This window comes from Hippopotamus amphibius, chromosome 7 (assembly GCF_030028045.1).
Source record: "Hippopotamus amphibius kiboko isolate mHipAmp2 chromosome 7, mHipAmp2.hap2, whole genome shotgun sequence".
In the NCBI taxonomy this organism is placed as follows: domain Eukaryota; kingdom Metazoa; phylum Chordata; class Mammalia; order Artiodactyla; family Hippopotamidae; genus Hippopotamus; species Hippopotamus amphibius.
The window spans coordinates 14,995,693-15,015,182 of NC_080192.1; the positions used below are offsets into that span (position 1 = coordinate 14,995,693).

At 39.6% G+C, this 19,490-nt stretch overlaps 1 protein-coding gene across 2 annotated transcripts in view; it reads left to right on the top strand.

Moving 5' to 3' along the window:
• Positions 1 to 315: 315 nt before the first annotated feature.
• PRDM4 (PR/SET domain 4) overlaps positions 316 to 19,490 on the top strand; it is a 28,811-nt gene continuing 9,636 nt past the window's right edge. Inside the window, exons 1-8 of one of the 2 annotated variants that reach the window (XM_057742474.1) lie at positions 316 to 427; positions 775 to 1,041; positions 4,250 to 4,383; positions 9,886 to 10,071; positions 11,519 to 12,313; positions 16,014 to 16,163; positions 17,705 to 17,823; positions 18,918 to 19,003. In XM_057742474.1, coding sequence (XP_057598457.1) covers positions 1,031 to 1,041; positions 4,250 to 4,383; positions 9,886 to 10,071; positions 11,519 to 12,313; positions 16,014 to 16,163; positions 17,705 to 17,823; positions 18,918 to 19,003 — 1,481 coding nt within the window. In that variant the 5' untranslated portion in view covers positions 316 to 427; positions 775 to 1,030. The other variant, XM_057742473.1, reaches the window with a different exon arrangement.

The following is a 19,490-nucleotide window of genomic DNA, read 5'->3' on the forward strand; positions in this document are numbered from 1 at the left end:
TGGGCAACACCGCCAACATCTCTGGGTTAAGTCCCTTATTTCAAATCTTGTGGGCTTACGTGGACCCACGCTTTCCTAACAGAAGAATGCCAAGAAGACTGAAACCTGAAGTCTGGGGGATTTATGGGACTCAAAACACACCGCCTGCGCGAAAGGCAGCCCTGCTTCCTTAGCAACGGGGTCGATCGCTCGGCGCTCGACTCGACCCGGCCGGACTGAGACGCGGCGCTCGGGACTGAGCCTCTCACGGCCCGCCCCCTCCGGCCCGGGTCCCCGCGGCGCGCACGCGCGGAAGGGGGCGGCCTGGGGGAGGGGGGAGCCGGCGCGCGGGAGCCGCGTGCGGGCAGCGGCGGGGAGGGGCGCACGCACGAGGGGCGGGGTGGCGGGCGCCGAGAGTGGCTGAGGAGCCGGAAAGGCGCCTTGGAGGGTGCGGCCCTGAGGAGACCGCGGGCTGGGCCGGGCCGGGCGGGAAACGTTAGGCGAGAGGCCCCCGGGGCGCGGGGTCGTGCGGGCGGGGAGGGCCCCGAGGCGAGCTCCGCGCGGATGAGGAACAAAGCGGTGGGGCAGGCGCGCGCGCCCCCCGCGCGGCCGGCAGGTGGGCTGCGCGCGGGCCCGGCCGGGGCGGGGCGAGGGCGGCCCGTGGGCCCCGTGCCGGCGGGGCGGGCGGGCGACTCGGCCGCCTTTGGGAGGCGGTGTCCGCAGGCCCGGGCTCTCCGGCGGCCGGGGGCTGCGTCCTCCCCGTGTTTTGGTGACCTCCCTTGTCCTCCCCCTCAGGTCGGGCAGCCCTCCTCCTGAAGCTTCTGGAGGAAAGGCCCCGGGTGTCCCCTGGCATGCCCCATCTCGCGGCGGAGTGCGCGGCCGCCGGCCCTCGGGAGAAGTTGGGCGGCCCCGGGCGGCCCCGGGGACGGGTGGCCACGTTTGCGCAGCGGTTGTAAGCAAGATGCGGTAGCACGTGACCCTGGAACGCAAACCCTGATGCCGGTTCCCCGCCACCCGTGTGCGCGTTTCTCTGACACTTGGCCCTCAGCAGATGCATCACAGGTGAGCAGCTTGGTGGGGTCAGCGTTGGCGACATCTTTGGAAAACATCTGGCAAAGGAGACTTCGGAGTGCCTTTGTTTTTGGTGCCATTGGGCAGGTTACAGGTGCGATTTTCAAATGAATTTGTCCCAGAGGGAACAAAAAAAAATCAGAAACCAGTATTGGGTTGAATATACTCTAATTAAACTTGATTTACTCCAAATGTGAGTCGTTCCGTATAGCCATACATTGATTGTCGTTGGCTCGTTGGACATCTTTATCCTTGCCTTTGAGTTATTTGCGCGTTTAATACTGTTTTTATCTGGATTTCGAAGTGTTTGTAGCTCATCACCATGTTTCACCTTGAACTTTGCTGGTTACCGTCTGGCTTGGCTGTTATGATGTAGAGAAATTAAGTTCTTAATTCTACAGGCTTCATGTTAATGTGAAGAGTACTTTGTGGTACCATGCCACTACAGTACAAAAGTGTGGGGAAGAAATAGTTACATTGGGCCGTTCTTTAAGGGCCCTTTCATAGGCTGTATGTTGAGGATGAGGAAGATAAAATTCATTCAGATTACTGAAACTGTCCATTGCATTTGCAAAGTGGCTGCATTTCAGTTAGCTTCGTATATGTCATTATAAGAAAAAGTTGTAAGACCAGCAAATGGTTCATACATAGGTCACATAAACTAGAGAAGATGAAGGGTATGATGCTACGACGAATGCACAGGGAAGAGGAGCAAGCTTAGGATCTTGATTCTGACCCTTTTCCCTAGATTGCTTCCCAGAATTCCATATGAGAAAAGTAGTTAGAATAGAATTGCACTTTGGAATGAGGGAGTCTTATGAGGCTCATACTGTAAATTCCCTTCGACTGCTTTCTCTCTGTGGGGTACTAGTTACCTTTGGTTTATGGCTGCTGAGATCATCACATTTTAGTGACTCAGAGCAAAGCAGAAATCTGCTGAGCCTCTCACATTAAACTCTGGTTTGAACTGGTTTGAGAAGGCCCAGGAGTCACCGTAGAAGCACTTTAGATTTTTATCTTGCGATTAGGTGCACAGATTAATACTCAGAAATGTTCAGCTTGGGATTTGAAGCTACCGACTTTTAATTGTACTTAAAATATTGTAACCAGTTTTTTGTAGGTCATTACTGCTCCAGTGATTGTAAAGTTTTAATGTTTGTAGCTATAAAAAGTTACAGGAAAAGTCTGTTTTCAACTAGCCCAACCCAGAAACTTTCAAAATTGTTAGCTAAGGTTTCTTTATGCTATAAGGATTTTTGCATTCTTTTATAGCATAAATACTGTTAGTAATGTGCTCTTTCATAAGGTGTACCTCATTTGCCGTGTGAGTCTAGTTGTCTTTCTAGTAAAGATGAGTTTGCATTGGTTCATCCAACTCATGCATATTTCAGAGTGCGTACTCTACACAGGGCCCTGTCCTTAGCTTTGTGTACTTTATTAATGTCTGAGAGCTTAGTTTTATGAAATACCTGGCCCAGGGAGAGGTTGAAGCTTTTGGACATAGAATAATTCAGGAATAGGTCTATGTTAGGGACTTTAAAATACTCCACAATATAAATGCACAGATCCTTAGTGTTGGAACTGTAAAAAGGTAAAAAGTTTCTTTTATTGTAATAAGTCTTTTTTTGTCATAGTTGAGTTTGTTTCTTAAATTAGGCAGACCTGGATTTAAATAGCAACTCAGCCACTTACTAGTTAATGTAATTTGGGGTTAAATTTCTTAGCCTGAGTCTCATTTTCCTCATCTCTAAAATGGGGATTAAGAATAATACCTCGAAGCGAGAGAGTAGCACAGACATATATATACTACCAACTGTAAAATAGTCAGTGGGAAGTTGTTGTATAACAAAGGGAGTCCAACTCAAGGATGGAAGATGCCTTAGAGGACTGGGGCAGGGAGGTGGGGGGGACTCGAGGGGGGGGCGTCAAGGAAGGGAGGGAATATGGGGATATGTGTATAAAAACAGTTGATTGAACCTGGTGTACCCCCCCCAAAAAAAAAAAAAAATTCTAGAACTGAAAAAAAAAAAAAAAAAAAGAATAATACCTACTGCACAGTAGTTATAAGGATTAGCTGAGATAATTACATGGTATCACTTAACCCAGTGCCTAACACCTCTAGAAAAGGAGTGATAAATATTAGTTATTATTTTCATGTTGATTGGTAGCTGATATTGCTATTTTTCAGATTAAAGACCTATTAAGTTTTGCTTTCACTGCTAAGGAGCGTGTAGACCCACTTCATTGCCCTTCCCTTTCTTCCCCCTGCCATGTACATAGGCACACACACAAGAACTTGCACCACTGTGATACTCAGTATAAGGATTGGAGGTCACTGATGACCTCCTTTGGATAGCCTGTTGGCTGGCCTCTTGAAATTGCTTATAATATGGCAGTCTCTAAATTCTGACATAGGAACTAATACTTACTGATGACAATCTCTAGCAGTGTCTTATTCAAGTCATTATTACTGTTATTCTAATGACATTGTTAATGGCACTACAAGATGAATTGCATAGAAAAGGTAATTCTCAGATTCTTTAGCCAAAAACGGTCTCTAGATTTTAAAAAAGTTTGGTGTATTGAAAAACTTTTTGGTAGTATTTTGCAGCATGATCTGTTTCTCCATTTAATTGCTGTGTGATTTCGGGCATATGACAAACCTTCTTTGAGCCGCAGTTTCCTTGGTTACCTTATTTTGAAGAATTGGTGAGCAAATTTGAAGTAATTTTTTATAAAGTATCTAGCAAAGCTTACCTCATGAACCGCACTATGTGGAGGATATTACTAAGATCATTGAGAAACTATTAAAGTATCTATACAGAATTTTAATAAAATGCTGGTCCATGGAGGAGCTGTAGTGCTTCTTTACACCATTGGTAACCTCAATTCAGACGCAATATCACTTTAACTCCTCCTAAAAAGAATTAGTAAAATTTCTTTGAGTAAGTTAAAACAAACCGTCTATAAAAGTCCTGGTTTGAGGTAATAAGCCAGTTGAAGAAACATAAATATTGTGAAAGAAAAAACTTAGGTGAATTAAAAAAACAAACCCTCATTGCCAATGAGCTCTAAGGATTGCAGACTTTGCTTTAGATAGTGTGTTTAGGGTTTGGAGCAAGGCACAGCTGAGAAATCCTATTTCTGCTGAGTTAGCATCTCTGAATTTGCATAACTGGTTGTGTCTGCTCTTTCTTAGGATGAATGAAATGAACCTGAGCCCAGTGGGGATGGAGCAGCTGACCTCATCCTCTGTGAGCAATGCCTTGCCAGTCTCAGGGAGTCACCTGGGGTTGGCTGCTTCACCCACTCACAATGCCATCCCAGCTCCAGGTAAGGGAGAGTGACTGAATTTCAACACTTAATTGCATTATTAATTCTAAATGGAGCCTAGAGGGGGTCAGAGCCCCTTTAAGAGTGAATGGGAGAAGCCCAGGAGGTCTCAGTGGAGGTTCCACATGTAGTAGCAATTTTTATAGAGTACTGAAATTCTAGCCGATAGGATAGGAGTAGTACTTTTTTTTCTGATTGTCCTCTTTTTGGGTTAGTGGCCTTCTGTCTAGAGCTGTAATTGATTTGGCATTTTATCTGGGGTCACCCATTCATATGTTTTCCCCCTTGGAATTCTGTCCCTGGGTTATTAGGAGAGGATCAAATTTACTTCAGTAACTATTTCTAGAACACATGGGAAATTCAACTTTATTTTCTATCACATCAGAAACTGGCAACAACCACAGATGTGCCAGGCCTAGAATTATGGTCATGGAGGAGGTTTCAGAGATGGAGCTCCTACATGGAACTCCCCCTGAGTCTCACTACTCAGACAGAATAATAGTATAGGAAAACCTTATTTTTCCCATCATTGAACTTTTAAAACCTATCTGCCTAGTACAACTTTTTCTTTCTTTGAAATGGAAAAGAAACAAGTAAGCGTTTGGGTCTTACAGTGGTAAAATAGAGATTCTTATGAGTCTCTGACATTGTAGTATATTGCACTTTATCAAAATAAGTCAGTGTTTAGGACTTCTAGGTGGCGCAGTGGTTAAGAATCTGCCTGCCAGTGCAGGGGACATGGGTTCGATCCCTGCTCCAGGAAGATCCCACATGCCGCAGAACAACTAAGCCCGTGAGCCACAACTACTGAGCCCATGTGCTGCAACTACTGAAGCCCACATGCCTAGAGCCCCTGCTCCACAACAAGAGAAGCCATGGCAATGAGGAACCTGCGCACCACAAGAGTAGCCCCCACTCCGCAGCTCAAAGAAAGCCCGTGCACAGCAAAGAAGACCCAACACAGCCAATAAAATAAATAAATAAATAAATAAATATTGAAGAAAAAAAAGTCAGTGTTTAAGAGTAGTTTAAAGAACTATTTAAACAACTATATGTTAGGTGTATAAGTAGGTAGAGAATTACCTGCTTAATTACTAAAATGCAGCAGTTAAAAAAGATTTGTCTAAACTGGGGTATCTTCACATTCACTTTAGTGTCCTCAAAAGAAAGTAAAAAAAAAAAAAATTATTTTTAACTCATTTGATTATCCCTTAGGCATTCCATTTAGTGGATGTTTTTATTATTTTTTTTATTACATCTTTATTGGAGTATAACTGCTTTACAATATTAGTTTCTGCTGTACAGCAGAGTGAGTCAACTATATTTATACATACATCCCCATATCCCCTCCTTCTTGAGCCTCCCTGCCATCCTCCCTATGCCACCCCTTCAGGTTGTCACAAAGCATCAAGCAGATCTCCCTGCAGATCCCACTAGCTATCTGTTTTACATTGGGTAGTATATATATGTCAATGCTATTCTCTCACTGTGTCCCAGCCTCCCCTTCCTCCTCTGTGTCCTGAAGTCAGTTCTCTACATCTGCATCTTTATTCCTGCCCTGCCACTAGGATCATCAGTACCATTTTTCTAGATTCCATATATATATGTGTGTGTTTGCAAACAGTATTTGTTTTTCTCTCTGATTTGCGTCACTCTGTATGACAGACTCAAATCCATCTACCTCACTACAAATAACTCAATTTCGTTTTTATGACTGAGTAATATTCTGTTGTATATATGTGCCATGTCTTCTTTATCCATTCATCTCTCAGTGGCCATTTAGGTTGCTTACATATCGTGGCTATTGTAAATAGTGCTGCAATGAACATTGTGGTATCTTTTTGAATTATGGTTTTCTCAGGGTATATGCCTAGTAGTGGGATTGCTGGCTCACGTGGTAGTTCTATTTTTAGTTTTTTAAGGAATCTCCATACTGTTCTCCATAGTGGCTGTATCAATGGGCATTCCCACCAACAGGGCAGGAGGATTCCCTTTTCTCCACACCCTCTCCAGCATTTATTGTTTCTAGGTTTTTTGATAATGGCCATTCTGAACGGTGGGAGGTGATACCTCATTGTGGTTTTGATTTGCGTTTCTCTAATGATTAGTGATGTTGAGCATCTTTTCATGTGTTCGCTGGCCATCTGTATGTCCTCTTTGGAGAAATGTTTATTTAGGTCTATCTGCCCATTTTTGGATTGGGTTGTTTGTTTTTTTGGTATTGAGCTGCATGAGCTCCTTGAATATTTTGGAGATTAATCCTTTGTCAGTTGCTTTGTTTGTAAATATTTTCTCCCATCCTGAGGGTTGTCATTTTGTCTTGTTTATGGTTTCCTTTGCTGTGCAAAAGCTTTTAAGTTTCATTAGGTCCGATTTGTTTATTTTGGGGTTTTTTCCCATTACTCTAGGAGGTGGGTGAAAAAGGATCTTGATGTGATTTATGTCATAGAATTTCTGTCTGTGTTGTTTTCCTCTAAGAGGTTTTTTTTTAAATAAATTTATTTTATTGGCTGTGTTGGGTCTTCTTTCTTTCTTTCTTTTTTTTGCTGTGCGCGGGCTTTCTTTTAGTTGCAGTGAGTGGGGGCTACTCTTTGTTGTGGTGCACAGACTCCCCATTGCCGTGGCTTCTCTTGATGCAGAGCACGGGCTCCAGGCGCATGGGCCTCAGTAGTTGCAGCACATGGGCTCAATAGTTGTGGTGCACGGGCTTAGTTGCTCCGTGGCATGTGGGATCCTCCTGGAGCAGGGATCGAACCTGCATCGGCAGGCAAACTCACAACCACTGTGCCACCTAGGAAGCCCCTCTAAGAGTTTTATAGTGTCTGGCCTTACATTTAGTTCTTTAATCCATTTTGAGTTTATTTTTGGGTATTTAGGAGTGTTCTAATTTCATTCGCTTACTTATAGCTGTCCAGTTTTCCCAGCACCCCTTATTGAAGAGGCTGTCTTTTCTCCATTGTATATTCCTGCCTCCTTTGTCAAAGACAAGGTGACCATATGTGCATGGATTTATCTCTGGGCTTTCTATCCTGTTCCATTGATTTATATTTCTGTTTTTGTGCCAGTACCATATTGTCTTGATTATTGTAACTTTGTCATATAGTCTGAAGTCAGGGAGCCTAGTTCCTCCAGTTTTGTTTTTCTTTGTCAAGATTGCTTTGACTATTCGGGGTCTTTTGTGTTTCCATACAAATTGTAAAATTTTTTGTTCTAGTTCTGTGAAAAATGCCATTGATAATTTGATAGGGATTGCATTGAATCTGTGGATTCCTTTGGGTAGTATAGTCATTTTCACAATGTTGATTCTTCCAGTGCAAGAACATGGTATATCTCTCCATCTGTTTGTATCGTCTTTGATTTCTTTCATCAGTATCTTATAGTTTTCTGTGTGCAGGTCTTTTGCCTCCTTAGGTAGGTTTATTCCTAGATATTTTATTATTTTTGTTGCAATGGTAAATGAGAGTGTTTCCTTAATTTCTATTTCTGATTTTTTGTTGTTAGATAGGAATGCAAGAGATTTCTGTGCATAAATTTTGTATCCTGCTACTTTACCAAATTCATCGATTAGCTCCAGTAGTTTTCTGGTGGCATCTTTAGTAAGATTTTATATGTATAGTATCATGTCATCTACAAACAGTTTTACTTCTTTTTCAATTTGGATTCCTTTTATTTCTCTTTCTTCTCTGATTGCTGTGGCTAAAACTTCCAAAACTGTTGAATAGAGTGGTGAGAGTGGGCACCCTTGTCTTGTTCCTGATCTTAGAGGAAATACTTTCAGTTTTTCACCATTGAGAATGATGTTGGCTGTGGGTTTGTCATATATGGCCTTTTTATGTTGAGGTAGGTTCCCTCTTTGGCCACTTTCTGGAGAGTTTTTATCATAAATGGGTGTTGAATTTTGTTGAAAGCTTTTTCTGCATCTATTGAGATTATCATATGGTTTTTATCCTTCAGTTTGTTAATATATATCACATTGATTTGTGTACATTGAAGAATCCTTGCATTCCTGGGATAAACCCCACTTGATCATGGTGTGTGATCCTTTTGATGTGCTGTTGGATTCTGTTTGCTATTATTTTGTTGAGACTTTTCACATCTATGTTCATCAGTGGTATTGGCCTTTAATTTTCTTTTTTTGTGTGGTTTTGGTATCAGGGTGATGGCGGCCTCATAGAATGAGTTCAGGAGTGTTCCTCCCTCTGCTGTATTTTGGAAGAGTTTGAGGAGGATAGGTGTTAGCTCTTCTCTAAATGTTTGATAGAATTTGCCTGTGAAGCCACCTGGCCCTGGGCGTTTGTTTGTTGGAAGGTTTTTTTTTTTAAATTTATTTATTAACTGCGTTGGGTCTTCGTTACTGTGCGTGGGCTTTTCTCTAGTTACAACGAGCAGGGCTATTCTTTGTTCTCTTGTGGAGCCTTCTCTTGTGCATGGGCTCTAGGTGCATGGGCTTCAGTAGTTGCAGCACGTGGGCTCAGTAGTTGTGGCTTGTGGGCTCTACAGCACAGGCTCAGTGGTTGTGGCACACGGGCTTCATTGCTTCACGGCATGTGGGATCTTCCTGGGCCAAGGATTGAACCCCTGTCCCCTGCATTGGCAGGCAGATTCCTAACCACAGCACCACCAGGAAAGTCCTTATTGGAGAATTTTTAATCACAGTTTCAATTTCAGTGCTTGTGATTGGTCTGTTCATATTTTCTGTTCCTGTTTCAGTCTTGGAAGGTTGTGCTTTTCTAAGAATTTGTCCATTTCTTCCAGGTTGTGCATTTTATTGGCATATAGTTGCTTGTAGTAGTCTCTCATGATCCTTTGTATTTCTGTGGGGACACTTATTGAGGAGGAAAAGCCTATTAAAAAATACTTCCACTGGCAAAAATAATGCAACTCAGCACTGTCCTAGTTGACAAGTGTTCGTTATGATAGGCACAGGGTCACTTTAGCACTTTGTGGATAGGTATAGTCCAAGGTAAATATAAAGTGTAAACTTTTAAAAAATCATGAAGTACAGCATATATACAAAAGATTATATGAAAATATGTATGTACAGCGTTACATCTAACTTTAGATTATTTTCCAAGTGGAAGCATATCTGTGATGAAATAGTCTCACCATATAAAATGGAAAATATAATAAAGTAAAAAAAAAATTAAAAAACTCTATACTTACAATCACTACTCAGAGACCACGCTGAAGTTTGATACATTTCTTTGAACTTTGGTATTTTTCTTCCCATTCTTTTTATCTCTAAATAATTTGTTTTCTTAAATTGTATTTAAACTAGGTTTTTAATTGTAATTAAATGTCTTGGTACTTAAGAGCAATGCAGACAACTGGATGATCAAGTTGGTATTTTAAAACTAACTTGAGGACTAAATTTAGGGCTTTTTTGTGGATGTCTGCACAACACTACCTACCTGGGAATGTGAAGGGCTACTAGGTGAGATTTAAGAGTTTAGCCAGTGATTACAGAGTTTTAAAGTACTTACTTTTAATTTTTTTTTGTAGGGCTGCCAGTGGCGATTCCAAACCTGGGTCCCTCCCTGAGCTCTCTGCCTTCTGCTTTGTCTCTAATGCTCCCAATGGGCATTGGGGATCGAGGGGTGATGTGTGGGTTACCAGAAAGAAACTACACCCTACCTCCACCACCTTACCCCCACCTTGAGAGCAGTTACTTCAGAACCATTCTACCTGGTAAGTGTTACAGTTATTTAGGAATTTAGAAGAAAGAATACAGCCAACTCTTTTTTTAAGAACTTTTATTGAGATGTAATTGACATACAATAAACCGCATATATTTGAAGTGTACAATTTGATGTTTTTTTTCTTATTAGTAATAAGAATACAGCCAACTCTTCAGTTCTTGAAGACTTGAATAACACTTTTTTCTGTTTGTCACTATTAGATATTAATCTACGTGGGAAAACATTGTGTTTATGTACTTTTCCTCTTAGAACATGTGGATAACATATTATTAATATAGCAGTTTGACTAGGCTTAATTTCTTAATGCACATAAACAGTTTGTCTCCTCTAGCACCTCCTTGGTTCAGTTTTTATAACTCTGCAGTTGTAATTCCTACCAACTACATGTCCTGCTTACAGTATCATTGTTTATTATAAATTAAAGTTTATTGAATTTTTATTCCAAAAGTATTATATACTCATTTCAGAAAATTTAACAAATAAGGAGGGAGGGGAATCATAGTCCCATCATCCATCTTTTTGGTGTATTTCCTTCCTTTGAAGTTTAGGTTTTTACTGTTTTTCATAATTAAGACTTTCTATACAATTGTGTACCCTTTTTTCACTTAATATTTTTCTCTATTTTTACATAGTTATTTTCTCCAGCTGCTACATGGTTTTATAATTATCCTTTATAATGACGCATTATATTCTACTGAGTGGTTAGTCCATGGTTTGTTATAGCAATCTTTATTGACGGACAGTTTTTTCCAGTTTTCTTATTACCATATATGAATGTCTTTGTGTATAATATTTACAAAATGCATTTAGGGAAGATTACCATAAGTGGAATTTCTTGTGCAAGAGGGTATGAACATTTTCGAGGTTATTATTATATATACTTTCCAAAGAGGATTTAGAAATTTAAGCTTCTCCTGGAACCGCAGCAAGTACCACTTCACCACATCCTCATAAGCACGAGTGTTCAAATATTTTTTTCTGTTTTGATAAAACAGGTATAACCGTGACTTGTTTTGATGTGACTCTAATGTTTTATGAGAGTTTAATAAGTTAAAACTTAAATTATATTTAATTAAATTTTATCTTCACTTGGAAAATCTGCTTTTAAATGATTTTACCTTTTAACTCTTATAAAGCAAATTTCAGCATCTTAGGACTCAGGAACTCCAACCATGTATATATTAAAGACAGCATTTATAAATGATTATTTTCTGGTGACTTCAAAGGAACATAGTTAATTTTCTATGATTTCTGAGTTTCACTGGAAAAACTGAATTGTGGTATATGTACGTTGCTATTTATAAAGGATATAGATAATCAAACTAAAGAAATAGGAGATTAGTTACATTTGTAAGGAAAATAGCTTTTAGCATTTAGAATTCTTTATATTTAACAATGTACTGAAAAATTCCTGATATCTCTTTTCCTTTTCTCAGGCATTTTATCTTATTTAGCTGACAGACCACCTCCTCAGTATATCCACCCTAACTCTATAAATGTTGATGGTAATACAGCATTATCTATCACCAATAACCCTTCAGCGCTAGATCCCTATCAGTCCAATGGAAATGTTGGATTAGAACCAGGCATTGTTTCAATAGACTCTCGCTCTGTGAACACACATGGTGCCCAAAGTCTTCATCCCACTGATGGCCATGAGGTGGCCTTGGACACAACAATCACTATGGAGAATGTCTCTAGGGTCACCAGCCCAATCTCTACAGATGGAATGGCAGAAGAGCTTACCATGGATGGTGTTGCAGGCGAGCATACCCAGATCCCAAATGGCTCCAGAAGTCATGAACCTCTGTCTGTGGATTCTGTGAGCAACAACCTTGCAGCAGAAACTGTAGGACATGGTGGTGTGATACCCATTCATGGGAATGGCTTGGAGCTCCCCGTGGTCATGGAGACAGACCACATTGCAAGTCGGGTCAACGGGATGTCTGACAGTGCCCTCAGTGACTCCATCCACACCGTGGCCATGAGCACCAACTCTGTAAGCGTCGCACTCTCTACCTCACACAACCTCGCCTCCCTAGAATCTGTTTCCCTCCATGAAGTTGGCCTAAGCCTAGAACCTGTGGCTGTCTCCTCCATCACCCAGGAGGTTGCTATGGGGACAGGTCATGTAGATGTGTCTTCAGACAGTCTTTCTTTTGTACCACCTTCACTGCAAATGGAAGACTCCAATTCAAACAAGGAAAATATGGCAACCTTGTTTACAATTTGTGAGTGTGCTTAGCCTTTTTCTTTTGGAGATATTGGTAGAAAAGGCCATCATCCCTAACAAGTTTAGTCACAAAGTCAGGCGTTAAGGAAGTATAGAAAGTAACTAGACTTTGGAAAATTATTTGCCTTTGTATTGTCCTTTGTGTTATATTAATGTTGTGTCTTTTCCTCAAGTAAGCCAAACAATAATATACATTTTGTTGGTCCTCATAGCATTTGCTGAAGTCAAGAAACAGTCATTTCTGTATTTTACAGATTAGCTAAGCATAGTAGTAATAATACTTAAGGTATTTCCCAAGAGTTCACAGATAGTTAATTATAGAAGTAAATTTCAGTAAGGTATTCTGTGTGACATGCCATGTGCTTTTTCAGCATAAGACAAATTTATTAGATCACGTGTAATTTTTTTATCTCCGTGGAAAAATGTAAGTGGATACAAATGAAATTTTTTTTTTTTTTGCTCAGAATGCATATGAATTACCATAGTTCAGCATGTAAAACTTCTTTTTATGGGGCAACAGTAACAAAAAGCTGTATAAAAATAGCCGATTTGTTGATGTCACTGCACATTTCATTCATGCAGGAAACGTGTTGAGTGCTGTAAGCACCAGCCTCTCTGCTACATGCAGCATAAAAAACCATCTACAAGAGCCTTTAAGGAGCCTATAGGTTGATGGGAAGCATAGGCTACTGAACAGGCTATATTGCATTGTGGTATGATGAGTGGAAAGATGGGATTAAGTGCAGGGTGTTAAAGGGTCCTGAGGGAGAGCATCTAGCCAGGCCATGGAAGGGGCAAGGAAGACTTACCAGGGGAGGCAACATACATGTTAGCACAGACCTGAAGAACAAAGGTGTTGGCAGTGCAGAATCGGGAAGAACAGTGTCCCAGATGGGAATTGGTACCCATAATTTCCTAGAACTGAAAGAATCGTGAGTGGTTCAGAATTCCTGAAGCATAAAATGGAGATGAGGGAGGAATATGTGATGAGAGAAGTAGGAGCCAGGACACAAAGGGTCTTCTAAGACCAGTCACGGGTTTTAAGGAGGGAGGGTTGGGATGGGGGTTCTGCTGCAGTGTGAGAATAACAGGCTTGTTAGAGGCAAGGAGGTAAAGATGATGCCGTAATTTAAGTGCAAGCTGTTTGTTTTCCAACCTAAAGTAGAGGTGATAAGGATGAAGAAAAGTGGAAAATATTAGCATAGAACTCAGTAGAACTTGATTGGGTGAAGTCGGGGGGGAGAGACGAGTTCAGGAGAGATTCCTGGCTTCTGGCTGGGAAATTAGGTGGATAGTAACCATTCCTTAGGACAGTGAATGGTGGAGGAAGAATAGATTTTTTTTTAATTTTTTTTAATGAGTGTAGGTGAATCCAGTTTCAGACATGTTGATTTCGGTGTCTAATGATATCTAGAAATGTCTAGAGAGAATTTGAATATGGAGCTCAGAGATCTGCCCATCTGGACATATTTAGGGATCCTCAGCATTAAGATGTTAATCATAGCCACGGAAGTGGGGTGAAATCATATCCTAGTAAGAATGTGCAATGACGAGGGCTAGGGATGCTAAGGTACAGTGGCAGAGGAAGAGCTCCTAAAGTAGGTTAAATAGCATGGTCAGAAAGTAGGAGGAAGCTCCTGGTGCTGCAGAAGCCAAGCAGTGGGGAGACCTTTGTTAACCCTTTAAAGTCTCAAATGTATAATTTTAAAATCATTTAGGGATATAATATAGGCTGATTAATTTAGCAGAAGCTAAGAAGTGGCTTAAATAAGCCTTTTTTAAGTGGGCAAGTGGAAACTCTTGATTCTAAGCATATTTTTAAGAAAATGAGATATAATTCACATGCATTTTAAAGTGTACACTTTAGTGGTTTTTAGTATATTGACAAGGTTGTGCAACCATCACCACTGTGTAATTCCAAAATTTTTATCGCCTGATAAAGAAACCCCCTGCCCCTCATTCTCAGGCAACCACTAATCTACTTTCTCTAGGTTCACCTATTCTAGACATTTCATATAAATGGAATCATATAGTATGTGACTGTGTCTGGCTTCTTTCTCTTAGCAGAATGTTGTGGTGGCTCATCCATGTTGTAGCGTGTATTATCAGTACTTCATTCCTCTTTTTGGAGAATAATATTCCATTGTATGGATATACCACATTTTGTTTATCCATTTATCTTTTGTGAACATTTTGTTGTTTCTCTTTCTGGGCTGTTACATTCAATGCTGGTATGAACATTAAGCTTTTGTATGAACATACGTTTTTAATTCTCTTGGATATATATTAGAGGAATTCCTCTTTTTGAGGAATTGCCAGACTGTTTTCCAAAGTGGCTGCACCATTTTACATTCCCAGCATCTGTGTGTGAGGGTTCCAGTTTCTGTATGTCTTTGCCAAGACGATTTTTTTTTTCCCCTGGTAATAATTGAATTTTATGTATAAAAAAAATACCCATATTTATAGCCATCGTAGTGGGTGTGAAGTGGCATCTCTGTGGTTTTAATTTGCCTTTCCTTAATGACTAATGTTGAACATCTTACACGTACTTATTGGCCATTTGTATATCTTTGAAGGAAACCTATAAGCATTTTTTGCAGTATGAAATCTGAATCTCCTTTGAAGAGTTAACATGGTTTCTTGTTAAGAGCATCAGAGAAAAAGTTCTCATAGAGTGTAGGGGATCTCTAGTCTGATAGTCAAAGAATTTTTAATCAAGTAATACTCAAGGAAGTAATACATTATTACTGCTTTGGCTAAATATGAAAACTTACTGATATTTTATGCCATTTAAGTGGTAATTTCTAATGGATTGCTTAGGAAAAAAGGCACCTAGAAGGCTATGATTCTAAGGTTTGTGTTACAGCTATTTTGTGAATGAATTTGAAAAGAACATAACCATTAACTAAATAGGGTCATAAATACTACTCCTTAACAGTGAGAAAGGAAAGTAGACGAATAGAACAAAAGATTTATAGAGAAGGAGGGCACTCCTGAGCTTCTGAAAGTGAAGTTACAGTAAGCATAGAAAATAGTGTATAAATTCAGCATTTTTTCTGACAATGCAAAAAGACCATATGAACAAAAAGAAATTAAGAATGTTAAGCATATATGTCTGCAAGAATATGATTTACCTGCTGTCCCAAAGAGCAAGTTGCATATTCTTTTTTTGTCTTAACCTGTCATCAAAACGTGGTCAACCAGTTTGTTAATAGTGAAGCAAGAGAGCAGTGGTGCCACTGGCTCTGACTCCCTTGTGCTATATTGTCATCTCTGTTTTGGCTTTGCATCGCTAACAGCATTTCAACTCAGTTTCCTCTTACAATTTGGTAGAATTGGAATCCAAATGGACTTTAGAACATCATATGTGATGGTATTATCTACTTAACCTGAGGAATAATATACTTGATTCTTGAAGTAATGTAGTTATTTTTTGACCAGTCTTTTTCTTATGCACTGAATAGAAAACTTGTCCAGTTGGGTCAAAAGACAAATATCAAATTTTGCTGAAGAGAGATATAAGAGTGGATATATATATTTTAGTGTAAGAAAGTGGTTCTTTGATCAGAGAATTTCTAGTGGAACCTTGCTTCGTACTGGTTACATTTTAATAGTTTGTATTTAAATAAAAAAGCAGGTGGTCATTAATTTGCCTGCTAGAACTGACCCCATTTATGTCTCAAATTTCCTGCCTGCAGGGTGCACTCTCTGTGACCGAGCGTATCCCTCAGACTGCCCCGATCATGGACCGGTGACTTTTGTTCCTGACACTCCAATAGAGAGCAGAGCGAGGCTTTCTCTCCCCAAACAGCTTGTTCTCCGCCAGTCAATTGTGGGAGCAGATGTTGGTAAGACCCTTGGAAACATAAAATCCCATCAAAGGCTCTTCTTCCTTTGCAGGATAGAGTTGTAAAAGTGGACGTGTATAATTTAGTGATTATTTGGTTGATCCAGAAGTCAATTTATGGCTGAAGATTTATCCTTTTATGAAATATTTTTCTTGTCCAGTGGTGATAGCAGTAAATGAAGTTGAAAACTTTATTGGGAAAGTTCCCCTTTCTTGGAATCCGAATTGAACAGAGGAGAGAATCCTAGCCTGAGTCTTTGAAGAGTTGACTTTTATTTTCTGCTGTATCATCCACTATCAATTATCATGCCACTCTTTGAAACTTAGTTTCTTTCTTTCTTTTTTAAAAAATTTTATTTATTTATTTATTTTTGGCTGCGTTGGGTCTTTGTTGCTGTGCTCGGGCTTTCTCTAGTTGCAGTGAACAGGGGTTACTCCTTATTGCTAGTGCACAGGCTTCTCGTTGCAGTGGCTTCTCTTGTTGTGGAGCACGGGCTCTAGGTGTGTAGGCTTCAGTAGTTGCGGTGCTTGGGCTTCAGTAGTTGTGGCACACGGGCTAAGTTGCTCTGCGGCATGTGGGATCTTCCTGGACCAGGGATCAAACCCATGTCCCCTGCATTGGCAGGTGAATTCTTAACCACTGTGCCACCAGGGAAGTCCTGAAACTTAGTTTCTTTTATAAAACATTGAAAATTCACCATTGATAACTTTTTATCACAAAAGATATTTACATCAAATGTTTGTAAATTGCCTAATACTCCTTAGGAAAGGGGAATAAGAAATGTAGACTGCCAAAGTATGCTTATCTGTATTGGAATTTAACATGGTGTCTGAATTACTGTACCATTCCTTGAAAATGCAATGCTAGGTTTGTTATTCTTTCAGGTGTAGCTTAGGCATGAGTCATTTGAAAGCATTAAACAGCTTAGATAATAAAGAGCAGTGTTTTAAGCACAAGTGATCTTAGAAGTTTGATTTATTTTGTAGTAATTGCTTTACTTTTTTATAATAGACTAATGTTCTCTAGTCTTTTTTATGTATCGACTCCAAAATAATGTATTTGGAGGGACATGGTTTGGTTCCTTGTGTATAAAAATGGGTTCAGGAATTTCTGATACTGCTTTTTTTTTTTTTTTTTACTTTTAAGCTCTTTATTGGAATATAATTGCTTTACACTCTTGTACCAGCTTTTGAGGTACACCAAAGTGAATCAGCTGTATTTATACATATATCCCCATATCCCTTCCCTCCCGCGACTCCCTCCCACCCTCCCTATCCTGGCCCTCTAAGGCATCACCCATCTGATACTGCTTCTTACTCTGCATATTTCTTCTGTGCTCCCATCTAATCTGTTCATTACTTTTTCCTTATTTACAGGGTAGAACTCATAAGACTTACCTACCTCTCTCAGGAGTGCTAGAATATCAGTAGTACTTAAGTTCATTGAAAATAAGATTCTTTGCATGAGTTAAGCTACTCTCTTTTTTATCCTATTAGATGTTTAAATCATTGACTGTGTAGTTGGTGTCCTTCCACTGATAGGTGTATGGACTGGAGAAACCATTCCTGTGCGGACTTGCTTTGGGCCTCTCATTGGCCAGCAGAGTCACTCCATGGAAGTAGCAGAATGGACAGACAAGGCGGTTAATCATATCTGGAAGGTCAGTGTTTATGAAACTTTTCTGTGACTTTTGCATGCTTTTATTATAATGAGGTAGTTAAAAGCAAATGTAAAAGTCAAAGTTAGCCAAAATTCATATAGTGCCATTCACCCATCACTCATTTAATATTATATTCTTTCTGTTCTTGGTAGCCAAATTATAATACATAGCAAAATATGTGTTGAATATAGAAGATAAACTGTTTTAGTCTCCATTTTGTTAGGTAACCCAATGATTATTCATTTTTATTACTTGTGGCAGCTGAGACCATGGACTTTGTTTATATGTTGAAAGTCTTATTTTGTAATCAACTAAAACATTCCTCAAATATTTAGCTTGGGAAGCAGTTCTAGAATTGGAAGCTAAGATTATTTCTCTAGTTTTCTTTTTTTTTAAGAACTTTTACTGAGATGTAATTGACATATAATAAACTGTATATATTTAAAGTGTATAATTTGATTTTTTTTTCTTGTTAGTAGTGTGTATCTGGCAATCCCAATCTCCCAATATTTCTCTAGTTTTCTAATGGAAGGGGCTAGAAACATAAGTTTTTGTTATAAACAGCTATTCCTATAACATGTTTACATGGAATTGTAGTCAGTAGGTTGGAAACGATGTTTGCAAAATTTGAAGTAAGGGGGAAATGGGTTTTGTGCTAGTTGGAGAGGTAAAGTGCCACTGGCGTCGGAGACTTTAATTGTGGTATTCAGAAGAGAACGTAGAGGAAGGCTACATGCATTGGAGAAATAATGAGAAGAAGTGGTTCTCTGACCTTGATGTCCATTCATGTGGTCAGTGATGAAGACAAGTTGGCTGTTTTGCATGTCTTTTCCAGTCAAGCCAAAATGTGAATAATTGAGAGCAACGTGACTCTATACACTGAGCACTGTAGGTCTCTACTGGTCTTTATTATATTGCTGGAAATAGGGGGCTGGTGAAATGACAAACATGTGAGAAGACAACTGTGTGTTTTCACTGACTAGGAAAGCTAGTACCTACTGCAAAGTAAATGAGATTATTGCTAGACTAAACTTAGTAGCATTGTGTATCACTTGTCAGTTCATTTGATGTGTATGTTTGCCTTTTGTTGGCAGATATACCACAGTGGTGTCCTAGAATTCTGCATCATTACAGCTGATGAAAATGAATGTAATTGGATGATGTTTGTGCGCAAAGCCAGGTAAGAAATAGTTATGATTCAGATGTTTTTCAATAGGAAGCTTTGAATAAAATAGGGAAGAATCGCAGAATCCAAATGAGAGTGATATCTGAACATACCTTAAAGCCTAAGGCTTTTCACCTTCTTCACCCCAGTAGTTGTTGACTAATGGTAATTATAAATCAGAATATAAGAAACTATCCTTTTTTTATGAACAGTTTATTCAACTTACTAATGCAGTAAGGAATGATACAGTTACTGTTGACCTTGCAAGTGGGTACCTTTTCTTTATATTGGCTATTAGTCAACCCCTTAGGCTGCTATTGTGATTAATTCTTGTTCAGCTGTCTATTTCTGTATCTTTGTCATATTGTTTTAAGACTTTATTTACTTTTCCAGTAACAGACTGTAGTATTTCTGACTATAAAGGGCAATCAGCTGATTTATTGAAGTAAGAATTCTGTTTCTATGCAGATTACTCCTAATAGGTAATATAGGGAATTAGAGA